We start from the raw sequence: 18,097 nt of genomic DNA, 5'->3' as shown, positions 1-18,097 counted from the left end.
ATAAATGTGTTTCAATGTAGAACCTGGTCCTTACTCTATATATGGAAATGAACACAGGGAAAAGGTTGTGTGTTTCGGAAGCTGTAACTAGTTTCTGAGTGGCCAACACATGCAGAATCCAGCATTACAAAAGTGTGTTGGTGCAACATTAACTATTATCACTTCCATTTAAAAAGCTAACGCCACATAAAGTTTAAATATGATATATATTTTTTCGTTTTTTAATAAACATCAGTTCTCTCACACCTTTGCCTGATTATAGCGTTTAGATGCTTAAATGTTAGATGCTGTAAGGATGGGATAACTGCAATTGAACAAATCACTTTGCACAGATAATAAAATTTACATTAGGACAATGACCTGCCCTCTACACTGTTCGTATTTGGCAAATCGGAGCCTTCTAATCATTTACCTTTTATTTGTAGTTCTGCAAGAATGAGGTCAAGGAGAGACAGACAAGTACATAATTAAGGACTATATAATATGGTGCTTTTGGAGTAAAAGTGTCAGATAAAATCCTCTGAACTGATCCATGAACATGGAGCCGGTTTATGTGCTAGCCTTGTGTGTGCTGGTGTCACTATGTTCTGCCACCAGCCCCCCTCCGCCACCCAAGCTAACCCCACTAAACTGCAATGAAACCAAGCTTCAGACAAACATAGCAGCGGACTTGATAAATGAGCACCGGGATGAGGGATTTGTGCTAAGGCCATTACGAATTAATTCTGCTTATCAGCGAGAGGTGAGTGACAATCCTATGGCAATGACATCATGCAATAACAAATATGTCACATTGTATTTTATTATCCTAGACTTAAAGGAAAATAAGCAGGTGATCCTGTGCTAGCTTGTAGGGACCTTTGCAGTAATCCACTTCCATTTATGGAATTAACCTTACTGAATACAAGTGAAGAGAGCTGACAGCATTAATATCCTCAGCTTGTCCACATAAAGGCAAACAATAAACCTGTGGTTTGAGTGAAAAGAATGAATCGCACAATGGACCACGCAGAGAGGTGGTTCCACTCACTATGAAGTTTAATTCGTAACAACATTTTCCAGGAGGCACAGGACAGAACAACTCTAACAATAAATACCTGAGCTGGTGTCAATTGTTTTTTGTTTTTTTAAAGGGAAGTCTCTAATGAAGTATTTCCATTTATTCAATAGCATAACTAAGGTGATGTACAAAACATTTTTCTACTGTGGTGTGTAAGCTTTTGAGCTTCTTGCAGTATTAAAGTTGCCAACATGTATTATATGAGATACAGTAAGAGAGGCGTCACCGGGTGTGGTGACAACTGACAAACACTCAGTATTGCTTCCCCTAGGGCCACAACTAGGGGGGGGGGGGGCTAAGGTGGGCTCCTTCTGGCAGATGCTCCTCCTCCCCCCGGCTGGAGCTGGACTTGGGGTTAGTGGCGGATCCATAAGGAGATAAGGAGACGATCATATACTGCAGCACAGAGTGCCTGCAAGTGCTTTGTCCTCCGACAGGTATATAAAAGGTGCCCTGAGCTCCCCCATACTTCTAAATCTCCACTCCTGCGGGAAGGACGGAGAAGGGGGGGACAAAATTATTGCCTTGTCCCGGGTGACGAAAATCCTACTCTCAGCCCTGCCTGCACCACAGGTGCAGCTGCCTGAAAGGGGGGCATGGCCTAATAAAAAGGGGGCATGGCTTTGCAGGATCCCTATAACGTTATTTCGGGGTTGGGTCCAGCATCTCCGGAGATGCTGGCTGCCCACGGTGACTAGGCTGGGCAGTGCCGGCTCTTCATCTATGACAGGAGCTGAGTGCTGCAGGTGAACATCACTCTACAGCGCCTGACTCCTGTCACTGTAGAAGAGTCAGCACTTTGGGGTCACCCTTTCCGAGGGTTACACCCGGGTTCGGGCCACACACCCCGCACCTGGGTTGTGAGTGGCGCCACTGTATGGTAATAATACTATGTGTGGTGTCCCAAAACTAATCCCACTCACAATAATGATCCAATCAAATTGTTTGGATCTGACACATTGGGAAACCCTGCCGGTGTGTGTGTGCTAAATAGGTGCTCCAAACATAATTATGTTCCTGTCCCTCGCCTACAGTATTTCTAAATCACAGGCTCCTTTATTGCCGGTTACCTAGATTGTGATCCCATTGCTGCTTGTGCGGTTTGCAGAGACTCACTGTATGGGCCTAATTCAGAACTGATTGCAGCAGCACATTTTTCCTCTTATGGGCAAAACCATGTGCACTGCAAGTGGGGCAGATATAATATGTGCACAGAGATAGATTTAGGTGGGGTGTGCTCAAACTGAAATCTAAATTGCAGTGTAAAAATAAAGCAGCCAGTATGTACTGTACACTGCACAGAAACAATATAACCCACCCAAATCTAACTCTCTCTGCACATGTTACATCTGCCCCACCTGCAGTGCACATGGTTTTGCCCATTAGAGAAAGATTTGGCTGCTGCGATAAGGTCAGAATTACCCCCTATATATGTTAATTACAGCGGATAATTGTCTTACTGGGGTCTATCCTATTAGCCCCAAATAAGCCGGCGTGAGTCTCTGCTTACCTGGGATTTTGGTTTACCTGCCTCAGGCAGGTGAAACCAAATCCCCGGAAACAGACCTGTCTTCATCTGAAAATGGGACTGTTTCTACCGAAAACACACAGGTATCAATGAACCTGTGTGTTTTCGTGAGAAAATATGTTTTTTTACAGGCAACCAAATTGGATAGCCTGTAAAAAAATATTGGTGGAACATCGGGAAAAATTGTGAAAAATACCCAATGTTTCTTCACAGGTAACTCGATACTCCCATGTCCAAATTCCTTGCTTGGAGTATTCTAAATGTAAATCTAAAAGGTCTATCCAATTATGTAAAAGTCTGCATATGCGAGTTTATTTCATGAAACTCGCAGACTATGAAATGCAAGGTTCAACACCTATTTACGTTACTCCCAGAGAGGGCGTGTGGATTTCCTACAAAATGCAATCTGGAAAAGTGCATAATAAATGGAGACACCTTCCTGGAACCCAAAAAGTGACAACTTCTTTAGTGGGCATAAGGAAAGTACTGGATTCTTTTAAAAGAAGTCAAATGACTAATTTGTGTTTTTAAAAAAGAAAAAAGTAAAACAAAAAGATTAAAATGTTTATTCATTTCATTACAAATTAATTTAACAAAAAATGCAAACAAAAGTAGAACAAAGGACTTTTGTGGTAATTCCAGGCCTCTAAAACTTTTTTTAAGAATGATCAAAAGCAATAATTTTTGTTCAAATAAATACTTTCATTTAAGTAGGGGTGCATAATCTAATGGCCCAAAATGAAGCTACAGTAAGTGAGAACTTTCAAATGTCTAATTATCTTTAGGGGTAGGGGAGGGGTTGGTAAGGAGTTCTGACGAAAAGTTCGGACATTTTACCTAAAATTAAAGATTTTCCAAACTGTTTTTACATCCTCAGAGGGGTGTGCACAAGAAAACATGAATTTCCTCTGAAAAAGCAATGCAAGTGTACAAGTTTGTAATTGGATTGCAAATGCAATTCGCTAGCTAGCACCTAATTGGATTGACCTCTAAGTATGCTTTAAATGGCGTGTGCGTGTGTGTACGTGTGCGTGTGTGCATGTATACATATACGCACACATAGGTACACCATAGATTTTCCAGCAGACATGGTTCCAGCAGTGCAGGATATTTTGTTTGCTAATGGGTCAGGTTATACTAATATATGGTAATACACATTTCTACCATTTCCTGCATCATTATGGGCTTGTATTTCCATGTAACACCACTGACACTTGCACTGTTGTTGGAAGACATATCTGTGTGATGGGTGGTCTTCTGTATGCCGTCGGTCGGGCTCCCGGCGCTCAGTATACCGGCGCCAGGAGCCCGACAGCCGGCATACCGACACTTATTTTCCCTCGTGGGGGTCCACGACCCCCCTAGAGGGAGAATAAAATAGTGTGGCGCGCGTAGCGTGGCGAGCGCAGCGAGCCCGCAAGGGACTCATTTGCGCTCGCCACACTGTCGGTAAGCCGGCGGTCGGGCTCCCGGCGCCGGTATGCTGGTCGCCGGGAGCCCGACCGCCGGCCAGCCGTAGTGAATCCTGTGTGACATGTGTACAGATGTTCAAATAACTGCAAACGACACACAGTGCCGACAAGTGGCCACCATGTGACCTGAGAAAGAGAGAGAGAGAGAGAGAGACCATCCCTTGCAGCAAAACCTGTGTTTGTCTCTGTGAATATGTATATGCCAATAGTAAACTCACAAAGACCCTATGATGACCTATCTATACCACCAGTGATACTATTACCTCATTTGTTTATTTTGCTTTATTATTGTTGCAGTCATTGAAAGTACGTGATGGCTACATCTACTACATAGACTTCTTAGTCATGGAAACAGATTGCTCTGTCCTGAGTGGGAAGAAATGGAAAGACTGTAGCGATAAGCCTTTCTACGAACAGGCAAGTATTAAAATTGGGATGTAATCAAAAGGTCAACTTTCATAATGCTGACACCAACATGTTGACAATCTCAGAATGTTGATAGGTGAAATACTGACTGTCAGAATATCGACATGAGAGATTAGCTGCAGGCTGGAGGTTTAGGGTTAGGCACTAGGGGTAAGTTAGGATTAGGTTGCGAGGCGGATGGGGTTAGGATTTGACACTAGGCAGTGGCGTCACAAGGCAGGTGCGGCGGGTGCGGCCCGCACCTGGGTGTGACGCATGGAAGGGGTGACACCAATCTGTGGGATCCTCCACAGTGACAGGAGCCAGGTGTTGCAATGTGAAAGTCTGCTGCAGCACCCAGATCCTGTCATAGAAGAGGAGCTGGCAGCGCTGCAGTCCAGTACAGCCCACCCCCTCACTATCCCGACGGTCGACATGCCGACCAACAGGGACTAGTTCCACTCATGGGAATAGAACCCGTGGCGACCGCAAGGGGCTTGCCACTCCCCGCCGGGATCCCGGCTTCGGTATTCTGCCGGGATTCCAGAGACGGTATGATGACCGGCCGTCAGGAGACCATCAGTCAGCCATACCACACCCGTTGAAAGTCACAGTCAAATGGCTGCTGGGACCCAGAAGACAACATTGGAGCCACTGCAGCCGTCAGGAGAAGGTAAATCATTGCTGGACCACCTCTGTTTACATGATGAATGCCAACATTATGACTGTTGACATCTCATTCCACACCATTAAAATTAAAACAACCAGGTGAAATTGTATATTAGTAGATCATATAGACTGTAACATACACTAAATATCCAGATTACCAGAGATCTATTTTAAAGTAAAGCATCCAACTGGTGGTTAGTTTGCCAAATGCATACCTCCCAACTGTCCAAATATCAGCACAGTCCCGCCATTCGGACGCTGCCCCACCCACGGCACACAGTGCAGGTAGGGGGCGACGGGGAGCCTTGATCACTGCTGCTCTGCACAACAAAGCAGGTGTGATATCTGATTAGATGCCGTGCGCATGCACTCGACATAAACAGTGCAGGGAAATGAACCTGAGGACTGCCCAGCTGCTTGAGGAGTGCTGGGCATGCCCCCATAATTACTAAAATGGGGCATGTGATGCAAGGGCAGACCCATCCGCTGGAGGCCATACACCCATCCAGCCTGGGCCACATCACACTTGTGGCAGCTATCACATGTTGGGAGGTTTGCAAATTAATTAAATGAAAATAAGTGTCCAGTTCTTTGCACAGATGTACAAGCAGCAGCTACAGTAAGTAAGACAACATTTGGGTAACAGTGGGTGGAAGGATCTCTGACATGGAGGATTAATAATCAAGATGAAAGGATCAGTTGTACATACAGAAACAGAAGTTGCGTATGTTCCTTGTATATTTAAGTAATGGGCCCATTCACTGTTGTTGCAATGCAGGAAATATCACAGATATCCCCTGCGTATAGAACACACCACATGTACTATTATCATTTATTTATTACCAGTTATTTATATAGCACACACATATTCTGCAGCATTTTACAGAGAATATTTGGCTATTCACATCAGTCCCTGTCCCAGTGGAGCTTACAATCTGTATTCCCTATCACATGTACACGCAGACACATTCACACTAGGGTTAATTACATTGGGGGGCAATTAACATACTAGTATATTTTTGGAGTGTGGGAGGAAACCGGAGTACCTGGAGGTAAACCATACAAGCACAGGGAGAATATAAAAACTCTACACAGTTAGGGTGAAGGTGGGAATCGAACCTCTGACCTCAGTGCTGTGAGGCAGTAATGCTAACCATTACACCATCTGTACTACACTAATATGGAGACACAGAAATTATAAAATTTGCAAGATTTATAAAATGAAGTATCATTCGGATCCCTCCTCCTCCCGCATTATATGAGTAACCTGAGGTTATACATGTGACTCTACCAGGCCGGAACCCAGCAATGTATACTTTCGTTGCTAGTATTATCAGTGAAGGCGTGAATGTTATGGTTGGTGGGACAGTTGCTTTTTATTGCAGTTGTTTCAGCACCAGAGCAATAATGAATTTCTCCTGTAGATTTGGATCTGTCACCACAAATCGCTGTAAGATATGTGTTTCATTTTCAGTTCAATAATGTGATTAATTGATAAAAATACCCCATAGTGGTATATTTATGTATAAGCAGCAGAAACTGCTCATATGCACTACTGGTTAAAACATTAAGCATATGACCTCTTGCAATGCAAAGTACAAAATTAACCCAATCTGGAAATCAGCAGGATAATATTCTGGCATAAGATAGGCTGACCATATTATCTCTATAACTTGGGACACTCATGAATAACACAGGTTCTGTGGCTGCTTAAAACCAGGTGAAATGCAGACTTGTAGTCAGCCAGCCACAGAATTCATGAGTGTCCCAGGTTAAAGGGATAATATGGTCAGCCTACATAAGACTACATTGTAGTCACCATTCAAAAGCATATTGTGCATGTTTAACAGGTAAGTACTGTGGATGTGTTGTGCAGGTGCAGGTGGACGTACCTGGATTGTTCACCCAGAATCACCTCTTGGACCGGAACTCACTGCTAAAACCCTCGACAGAGAGGATGAGTTAACCCCAACCCCAGAGGACCCAATACAATAGTCACCACACGTTAGGACAGTGACATATGATTCCTTTTTTGGGAACACAACTGGTCACCGCTGTATAAATAAATGGTTAAAAGGCAAAGGCACGTCATGATAAGGAGAACAACATAAATAAGCAGTAGTTTTGCAACAATAAAATACAGAAGTAATATAAATGTTGATGACAGTTCACAATAATAATCACTGGCAATTTCCTGACGCTTCCACAAGGTGGTGGTATAACCTCAGCTATTACTTTAACCTGCTTCTAACTTAACGCATGTACTCCATTCGTAGTTACTCTAAGTAGCAAAGTAGTCAAATTACGTGAATCCTTTATAATCCACAGTCTTTAAGGCAGGCAGTTCAGTGAAAGGTGAAGAATGGCATGGAAAGTCTTAACACTGCTCAGTCAATATGAGAGCATGCATAAGCTACAGAGTAGTGCAGGGCAAGCAGCTGTGATTAGAGAAAGCAAGTAAGCAGGCAGATGAACAGCACCGGCTAATTCTAATATAAGCCAGTTAACACTATCCTGTAGTTCCTCACGAGGGTCAATCAGCATTGAGTAAGAATAAGTCAGGCAGCTTAGTAATGTAAGTAGAGAGTAGCATGCAATTTATTTACTTCCCTTGAGAAATGGGCATGCAATTTACTGTCACACATCATAGCACGATTCAATCCTTAGTAACTTGGTAGGCATATGAGCAAGGTCTGATAACAGCAAACGAGTGTCGGATGTCACAGTATACAATAGTTCAAAGCATTTGTTCTGCACAGACATGCACGAATAAATTGGTAGCCGGAAAGGTCTCAGGGTGGTGCCATGCAGGCCCTGAATAAGTCACTTGTTTTGCAAAGGGTAGTAAGTAACAGGTATACTTGCAGCAGCCTTATGACAGAAATACTGTGGAAAGCAGGAGCAGAATTTCAGACTGTGGGAGGGAGTACTACAGAATCATAATCATAATCAGAATCAGCTTTATTGGCCAGGTACACTTGCATATACTAGGAATTTGTCTTCGGTTTGCTATACAACAGCCAAGTAGGTAACAGATAAGCAGGTGGGGGGGCAAGTAAAGTCATACAGATAGGTATACCGTAGGGACACAAGTTAGTTACATGTACGTCTAGTCAGTCAATGTTCAGGAGTTCAGCGGGCGGACCGCTTGGGGAAAGAAACTTTTGAGGCTTCTGGTGGACCTAGCGGGGACGGCCCTGTAACGCCTGCCTGAAGGAAGCAAGTTAAACATGCTGTGGCTGGGGTGTAGCTGGTCCTTTTCTATCTTCATTGCCCGCTTTTTAGCTCTGTACAGGTACAGGTCCTGGACTGAGGGAAAGTCGGCCCTGATGATCTTGTCTGCGGTTCTGACCACCTTTTCGAGCCTGCATTTGTCCCTCGCACTGGCGGAGCTGTACCATACGAGTATCGAGGAGCACAGTACCGACTCCACAATCGCGGAGTAGAAGAGGAGCAGAAGCTTCTGTGGGATGTTGAACTTCTTTAGTTGCCTGAGGAAGAACCACCTCTGCTGCGCTTTCCCAACAGTGGCGTCAACGTAGGACCCCCATTTAGGGTCCCAGGAGATTGTGGTCCCTAGAAACTTGAAGGAGTCCACTAGCGATACCACACTGTCAGCAATCGTTAGCGGAGGTGCACTAGATGACTTCTTCCTGAAGTCCACTATCATCTCGACAGTTTTGAGGGGGTTGAGCTCAAGGTTGTTGTGGATGCACCACTGGGCCAACCGCTCTACTTCCCGTCTATAGGGCGATTCGTCCCCGTCCTTGATGAGGCCAATAACGGTGGTGTCATCGGCGAATTTGATGATCTTTACTGATTGCGCCTCTGAGGTACAGTCATTTGTGTACAGGGAGAAGAGCAGGGGTGAGAGGACACTGCCCTGAGTGGCCCCTGTACTAATGGACTGCGCTTGAGAGGTGAATTCCCCCACTTTACCACCTGTGTCCTATATGTCAGGAAGTCTACTATCCAGGAACAGGTAGCTTCTGGGACCCCTAGGCGAAGTAATTTGGGGTGGAGGATGCTACAGAGTACTACAGTTCCTGTGTTACTCTGCCTGTCATCACCTGACAGAGTGATTTATCTAGAATTTAATAAAACTTTCCCTGTCTGTTATCACTGAGCCTCTCCGGACCTCCCCTGGGACCCGACATCTGTTTCCAAGTATACAGTCTATGAGAAGGCTGCTATATAATTGGCTGCTCATAGTGTTGGCCACTAATTCCCAGCTCTACCGATGGGTTAGACAGTCAGGAACAGGGCAAAGTAGCTGACCAAAAGGGAGGAGGCATTGGAGGTAATTCCAAGTTGATCGCAGCAGGATTTTTTTAAGCAGTTGGGCAAAACCATGTGCACTGCAGGGGAGGCAGATATAACATGTGCAGAGAGAGTTAGATTTGGGTGTGGTGTGTTCAATCTGCAATCTAATTTACAGTGTAAAAATAAAGCAGCCCGTATTTACCCTGCACAGAAATAAAATAACCCACCCAAATCTAACTCTCTCTGCACATGTTATATCTGCCTCCCCTGCAGTGCACATGGTTTTGCCCAACTGCTAAAAAAAATCCTGCTGCAATCAACTTGGAATTACCCCCATTATGAGGTAACTGCGGCTGCCGCTGCTTTTGGTGCTCCCAGGTCTCCCACTGACGTCCGCCCCTTGGTGTAGGCTCAGACTCTCTGCGATCAGCAACATTGTCAGCGTGGCTCCTCCATCCACAGTGTGTCTCCTCACAGCGGTCTCCTCAGCGACAGCTCCGCTCTTCACAGCGTGTCTCCTCACAGCGGTCTCCTCACAGCGGTCTCCTCAGCGGCGGCTCCACTCTCCACAGCGTGTCTCCTCTCTCACACACCGGTGCGAACCCTGCCTCCTCATTTTCCTGCTCTGCCACAGCCAATCAAAACTCCATCAGCCTTCTCACTCCCTCCTTCATTATAAGTAAGTCCAAGGGTCCTAGTGCCTGTCTGCTCACTGGTCCTGCTGGCGTCTCCCAGGCAACAGCAGAAGGGAGTGTTAATCCGTTCAGCATTAACAGGATGGGTAGTAATCGAAGCTCAACAAGGGGAAAATTAGGGGACCTTACTCATGTCTTATCCAGTCCGACAGTTGCCTGCAGTGCATACCATTTGTAGTACACATTAAGGGGTCCTTGACTGGGAAAGAGAGACTGCACATAAAAGCATCACTAAATGGATCATTTTGGATATTCTGTGTTGCTGTGGAGAGAAATTTGTATAGGCAGGTGTGTGTTGCTATAGAAGTAATGTGTGCTGTTATCAGCTGTGTGTGAACAGGTATATTTTAGAGAGGTTTTTACTAAAGCAATGCTATTTACATTATAGGCAGTTGGTGACTGCAAAGCCGTTGTTCTAATATCCAGGCCATGGAGAGTACTGAAACTGCTAAAGTACAACTGCACCGTGACTCCAGGTACTGCAATATGGGGAATATATTGTGTGGGTGGTAGCTGGTAGGTGAATGAAGGGTGGCAGAGGGGACTGTTGCAATTTAGTGTTATGCAGTGGTAATAGGTTCGGACAGTGGTTCTCAAACTGTGTTCCTCGGGACACTTGCAGGGGTGCCTCGGGTTGGTGGTCCAGGACCAATTCAAATTATTTATGGTCAATGTAATAGGCAAAACCAGTGCTGGTGGCTGCCAGTCATAAAATATGTGGACAAACAGAAGCAAATCTTGTCCCTCACCACACAATTGAACCTAAGGATGACATATAAACACAATTTACTTATTTTTATATTTATTTCTACATTTCTCAATAAGACACTTTTGGTCTAGGGGTGCCATGAAAAAAAATCTAATACTCTAGGGCGCCACAATTCAAAAAAGTTTGGGAACCACTGGGTTAGGACAACTGTACTCCTCTGATGACCTTGTTTTGTTATCAGTTCCTTCCCGTGTAGTTCACAGAACGTGTCCAGACTGCCCTGCATTGATAAGTAATATCACACCTGAAATTAAAGCAAAGGCTGATCGCTTGGTTGAAAAATTCAATAAAGAAAGCAACCAGACCAGTTATTTTAAAGTGGACCATGTAGAGAGAGTGCTATCACAGGTAAGCCTATGCCCATGTCAGACAACTGCATCCGAGTTAGAGGATCCTTACCGCTTGCCTATAAGTAAAAGGTCAAACATATGTAATAGTTTTCCTAAGTGCAGTGTAATCTGGTATCATCATTATACTGTCATTTGCAATAACTGTATATTTTATATAAAGTAGCGCACTCCCTGCAGTACATTATATAGATATGTTTTGGTTAAACTGACAAATGGGCCAATTTCTCTGCCAGTAGAATTATTATTATTATTATTATCCTTTATTTATATGGCGCCACAAGGGTTCCGCAGCGCCCAATTACAGAGTACAAATGCACATTAACAAAATAGGAAAACAGTGACTTACAGTTGAATACAATATAGGACAAGTACAGGGCAACTAAGCATAACTACACCAGTAAACATAGAGATAAGTTCCAGGTCGTCAAAAAACTGTGGGATCTGGGCAGTTGAGGATTATTAAAGTAAGAAAAGTATAAGCACATGAGGGAAGAGGGCCCTACTCGTGAGAGCTTACATTCTAAGGGGAGGGGTAGACAGACAGGGATGACACAGATGGGGTACATAGAGAGCGTGGAACAGAGGGTTATGTTGAGATTTGGCTAGGTTTGGTAAAGAAATGGGTCTTAAGAGCCCGTTTGAAGTTTTGTAGAGAGGTGGAGAGTCTGAGGGGGAGAGGTAAAGAATTCCAGAGAAAGGGAGCAGCACGTGAAAAATCTTGGAGATAGGAGTGGGAGGAAGTAATCAGAAGACAGGAGAGTCGGCGTGCATTAGCAGAGCGAAGAGGACGGGTGGGAGAGTAAAGGGAGATAAGGTCAGAGATGTAGATGGGAGAGGAGTGGGTGAGGGCTTTGTAAGTGAGTGTGAGAAGTTTGAATTGGATTCTGAAAGGAAAGGGAAGCCAGTGGAGGGCCTGTAGGAGAGGGGAGGTAGATGTAGTGCGTTTGGTGAGGAAGATGAGCCGGGCAGCAGCATTGAGGATAGATTGGAGTGGAGAGAGGTAATTGTCAGGGAGGCCAGTTAAGAGGAGATTACAGTAGTCCAGTCTGGAAATAATCAGTGAGTGAATAATGATCTTAGTGGCATCCTGGGTGAGAAAAGGTCTGATTCTAGAAATGTTTTTGAGATGTAAATGACAGGTTTGTGAGAGGTGCTGAATGTGTGGTTTGAAGAAGAGGGAGGAGTCAAGGATTACGCCAAGTCAAGATATTAGAAGGTTCCAATATCTGCGCTACACATTAAGCGATTTTTTTTTTAACGTTTCAGATTCTGTCAGATTGCACTGTATTTCTACATGTCCTTTCATAAGGAGGACGAGCTAATCAGGATAAATATGAGCTGATTGTCGAGAATGCACATAAGTCCTCATTCAGCTTCAGTTGCAGTTTTTTTAATTTAGTAAATTGCAACTGCTATCAGTCGCATGCTGGGGCCGCCCAGCACAGGGCAAGGCCGCTCAGCATAATAATGGCTGCCAGCGATGCAATCACATTTCAACTATGATCACATCGCTGAATAAGGGAAGCCCACATGCCTGCACAGCCTGAATGTGAACGCAGTCGGGCCATTTTCCCCCATCACAGTGGCCGCGTGTGATGCCTCCTTTTCATGCGCCACCCCCCCCCCCCTGCAACAACACATCCCCTTTTCACCCCCAACAACCCCACGAAAGCCTCTGTCTGTCAATCAGGCAGAGGTATTCATATCAATTCAATCGCATTGCCCTACCCACGCACGTGCAGAATGTGCCCTGTGCATGCGTACTGGGCAGGAAATCGTCAGTATGCGATTGCATCTCTGCTGTGATCCATACTGAATAGGGCCCATATACTGCACAATGGAGCTTATTCAGAGTTGTTAGCAAACCAAAGAAGTTAACAATTGCGCGAAACCATGTTGAACTGTAGGTGGGGCAGATGTAATATGTGCAGAGAGAGTTAGATTTGGATGGGGTGTGCTCAAACTGAAATCTAAATTGCCATAAAGAAATTAAGCAGCCAGTGTTTACCCTGCACAGAAACAATATAACCCACCCAGATCTAACTCTCTCTGCACATGTTACATCTGCCGCACCTGCAGCGCAACATGATTTTGCCCAATTGCTAACTTTTTTGTTTGTAACAACTCTGAATAACCCCCAAATATTGGGATATTCTTTCAAGGCAACCGATTGGATAATTGAAGGCGAGTGTTTCTGGACATTTTTAAGCCATTTTATTGGCTTTTGACCAAAACACTCACACACTGCACAAAAACAGCAACCAATCGAACGATTATTGGCAAATCGGTCCAATAATTGTATAGTGAGCACCTTGCTTAACTATGGAGTATGTGAGTATATAAAAGTACAAGGCTGTTGGTCAAGTGCTTTTATATAGGTCATAGAAATTAGAGGTGACTTCTGATATCCGTGTAAATTTCAAGCAGGATGCTGTATTCACTAGAATTAAAAATTCTGTCTCATGGGCATGTTATAGGAGTGTTTGTGGGCATATTATTGGAGTTTTTGTGGGTGTGTCCATGACAACGGCTGGGTTCTCATATGCACAGCTTCCACGGAGGCCACACTCAGACAGAGAAACTCTATCATAGGGCTGATGCAAGTATTGATGGTGCGCCTGATGATGTGTGGATGGTGGCGTGTCAGGAATCACTGGTGATGTTACAGCATGCAGATACCCTGAAAGTGGGTATCTCAATGCTTGCACAGTCAGACACAGGCTACCACACCAGGGGAGGGCTGTAACTAGCATTTGCTTATTATAGCGGCCGCCACTCTAGCAACAGACATACTGGAAAGGGCCCCAGACACTAGAAGAAAGATAATTCCCGATTTCATCCGAATTCGGGCATTCGGGCCGACATATCAGGTGAAATTGGGCATTTTGGAGGTGTTTCCGATCCGATGCGCGTTCCCGTGAGCATCGGATCGGATCCCCTAGATTGAATGTGCTGCACCACCGATCATGTCCGACCCCGCAGGCATGGCAGGGATCGCATACGATATATTGTATGCAAAAGGAGCGCATACAATGAATTGTATCCGATCCTGTCGCCTGGGAAGCTGCCGGGCAGTTCAAGGGAAATCGCGTCCGACTTCAGCCTAAGACATATCGTTGTAGGGTATGGCGCCCTTAAGAGCGGCTGCTGCACTGCCCACGTCTGAATCAGGCTCAAAATAATACAATGAATGATACCATGTAACAAAGAACACTTCTTCACATAGCAATGTCTATGCTTCTTCTTTTTTTTTTTTACCAACACCATTGTTGCAAGTCATACTGTATATTGGTGGTCATTCCGAGTTGATCGCTCGCTACTGATTTTCGCAGTGCAGCGATTAAGTGAAAAAATGGCAAAAATGCGCATGCGCTAAGTACTTTCACACAAAACTTTGTAGATTTATACAAGCTCGAGCGACGTTTTTTCATCACTCAAGTGATCGTAGTGTGATTGACAGGAAGTGGGTGTTTCTGGGCGGAAACTGGTCGTTTTCAGGGAGTGTGCTAAAAAATGCAGGCGTGCCAGGTAAAAATGCAGGAGTGGCTGGAGAAACGGGGTAGTGGCTGGCCGAACGCAGGGCGTGTTTGTGACGTCAAACCAGGAACTAAACGGACTGAGGTGATCGCAGACTAGGAGTAGGTCTGGAGCTGCTCAAAAACTGCAGGGAATTATTTAGTAGCAATTCTGCCAAGCTAAGATACACTCCCAGAGGGAGGTGGCCTAGCATTTACAATGTTGCTAAAAGCAGCTAGCGAGCGAACAACTCGGAATGAGGGCCATTGTTTGCCTATTGTCTCACTAGTGAAATGTTTAAATAGAGTTTTCCTTATATGCCCTTATTTGCTTCAGTTTCCAGAGTCAAAGATCATTTTTATATTTATTTTTCCCTCCAACCTCTGCTATAATTTAGTAACTCCACTACTAGTAAACTCACTATTCCCTCTGTAGTGCATTAGTGCAGATTTACTTCCATTATTAGTCAAAGATTAATGATCACATTTTCTGTGAATTTGAAGAACTTAAAAGTAATCAGCAAATGGTGTAACATAACATTGTGGCTTTTGCTTTTCCAGTGGACGCGAGGACCATCTTTAAGTTTCCATTTTACTATTAAAGAAACAGGTTGCTCGAAAGCACAGGCTGATGTTAACCTAGAAACCTGCAATGATCTAAAAGACAATGAAACAGTAAGTACAATGTTTCGCAGAATCCGGACCATGCTTTTTTTCACGGTCACATTTTGCGAAGTCAACTCACAGGTAAATAAAAAAAAAAGTGAAGATAGGGGGTAATTCCAAGTTGATCGCAGCAGGAATTTTTTTAGCAGTTGGGCAAAACCATGTGCACTGCAGGTGGGGGGGGGGGGCAGATATAACATGTGCAGAGAGAGATAGATTTGGGTGTGGTGAGTTCAATCTGCAATCTAAATTGCAGTGTAAAAATAAAGCAGCCAGTATTTACCCTGCACAGAAACAAAATAACCCACCCACATCTAACTCTCTCTGCAAATATTATATCTGCCCCCCCTGCAGTGCACATGGTTTTGCCCAACTGCTAAAAAAAATTCCTGCTGCGATCAACTTGGAATTACCCCCATAGTTCTAAAAACTTAAAATGAAAGCCCTCCCAAAAAAAGGTGCTGAGTACTACCAGAAAAAAACACTGATGAAGATAAACATTGCTGGGGGCTCATACAGAGTGACACTTCGACAGTTGTTATGGTGTGTTCTGTGTGTTTTCACACTGCCCGTGCCTAGTGAGTGAATGCAAATGGGGCTCACACACCTATACAGTACATGATGGTGAATTGTCATGAACTAGGTGCATGTACTGCACATGTGTACACGATGTATAAAGCTTGGCATATGTGTGGAAAAATGTAATTATTGTGTGCTCTATTATTCTGAGTAATATACACCCATTTTCTGCTGCGGGGTACACTGGGCTTCACAAGGATATACATTGGGGTGTAGAGTAGGATCTTGATCCGAGGCACCAACAGGCTCAAAGCTTTGACTGTTCCCAGAATGCACAGCGCCGCCTCCTCTATAACCCCGCCTCCCTGCACAGTAGGTCAGTTTTGTAGTTGGTGCTGCAGTAAGCAGGCACATAACAGAGGGGCTGCGCCAGGCAGCCCTAAGAAGAGCTTTTTTTGAAGAAAAAAGTGAAGACTACAAGGGCAGCAGCAGTGGTAAATGTCAGAAGACATTCACTGCTGCAGCTCCAGCTCTCCCCAGCGGCGCTGTACACTCCCGAGCCCTGGTTGCCTGGTAACTACAGCAGGAGGCTCCGGTTTTCTTCACAGTCAGGCACACACAACAGGGGCTCACCGGGATCGCGTGGCAGCGCTTCGGGAGGTGGTAAGTGGATCCCGCTTGCGGGACCCTGTCTTTATCGCGATCCGGCGCGGGCAGTGGGAGGCGGGCCGCGCGCGCTGGCGGTGGACACTGTGGCAGTACAGGCGATCCCACTAGATCACCAGGGCATGGGTGCAGGTCAGGTTTTCTCTCTAAACCATTTTCAATAGCCCACAGTACCCGGTGGTTTTGCCAGCAGGGGGATAAGGCTTAGACCTGAAGCCCCTCCCCAAGCCCCAGGGCGCCATTTCCCGCAAATGTTCCCGCCCTTGAGCTGCATATCTGTCTCTCCCTCACTCCCTGTCAGTGTCTGGCCACCATTATCTCTCAGCTTCACTGTTCCTGGGACTGCTTGGGCAAATCCTCCTGTGTACAGCCGCCTGGTTGTCAGTGCTGTGACTTTACATGACACTTAAGTATTCTACCTGCCTTTTTTAGTCAGTGTTAGTTAAAAAAGAGTGCATTTAGTCAGGGTTTTCTAGTACAATTACCCTGTGATATACATCCAGTTCTTACTGTGCAGTGTTATATCTATTGACTACATACAGTAGCTATATATATAAGCTAGTCCAGTGAAGTATTATTGTTAGTAATAATCTCTGCATTGTACAAACTCTGACTATATGTGTGTGCATTAGCTTGCTGAGTGGTGTCCATTTCGTGTCTTTCACTCAACTTGCTATCCCTATATTCTATAACCTGAGGGGGCTTGGTGCGTCAGGTTTTATATTGATATATATATTTTCACAAAGATATACTTTAATATGTATTTTTCTCTGTGATTTTACATTTAGTCACCATATCTCTCCTTTATCTCTGCTAGTGCTGACTACACTGCGCAGTGGTTTGGGTAAGAGGAATTGTGCTGCTGATAATTGTACTGTGTTACCTGATACTGCAAGTTATATCATGTCTGCTTCTGAGGGTAACGGTTCTGGGGCTGAACACACTACAGGTGTTGCTGAAGCCACAGACCACTATGAGGAAAATATAGCAGCTGGGGGCTCTGGTTCTAGGGGCTCCTTGCCCCCCAGTGGGACTGTGGCAATGGGGGTACATAATGACCCACCATGGGCCGCTTTTTCCATGCTTCTACATACGCTAGTTAATAAACTAACACCCCCTATGGGACCCCCTATGCCGGTACAGCCGTATGTGGTCCCTGCAGCTAACCCGCAGTGGGAGGACGATTTAACTGTTCAATTGAGGAAGTTGAACCAGTCCCTGACTACTAAAAAGTCTGACCATCGCTCGCCTAAGCCCAAGGGGTCCTCTAAGCGAGCTCATGTCTCCTCACAATCCACTGCTGTCACTGACACCTCGTCTGATGAAGACGGCACTTACACTGACCCCACAGGTTCTGACTCAGATATGGCTGATGAGGAGGGTAGTTCACATGTGGATGTTCCTGATCTTTTGGAGGCTATTAAGTTGATTCTGCAGATTACGGATGATCCCGAGCCATCCGTCCCTCCTAAGAAACCAGATAGGTTCAAGCGTCAGAAGGTGGTTAAACAAGTTTTACC

General features: G+C 45.0%; 1 protein-coding gene across 1 annotated transcript in view; it reads left to right on the top strand.

Moving 5' to 3' along the window:
* Positions 1-489: 489 nt before the first annotated feature.
* LOC134909468 (histidine-rich glycoprotein-like) overlaps positions 490-18,097 on the top strand; it is a 52,889-nt gene continuing 35,281 nt past the window's right edge. The window contains exons 1-5 of the mRNA XM_063916358.1: positions 490-742; positions 4,358-4,481; positions 10,485-10,568; positions 11,043-11,209; positions 15,288-15,401. Coding sequence (XP_063772428.1) covers positions 533-742; positions 4,358-4,481; positions 10,485-10,568; positions 11,043-11,209; positions 15,288-15,401 — 699 coding nt within the window. The 5' untranslated portion in view covers positions 490-532. The remainder of the gene's footprint in view (positions 743-4,357; positions 4,482-10,484; positions 10,569-11,042; positions 11,210-15,287; positions 15,402-18,097) is intronic.

This window comes from Pseudophryne corroboree, chromosome 4 (genome assembly GCF_028390025.1).
Source record: "Pseudophryne corroboree isolate aPseCor3 chromosome 4, aPseCor3.hap2, whole genome shotgun sequence".
Classification (NCBI taxonomy): Eukaryota; Metazoa; Chordata; class Amphibia; order Anura; family Myobatrachidae; genus Pseudophryne; species Pseudophryne corroboree.
The sequence above is the reverse complement of the archived record's forward strand: the minus strand, read 5'-3'. Positions and strand labels throughout refer to the sequence as shown.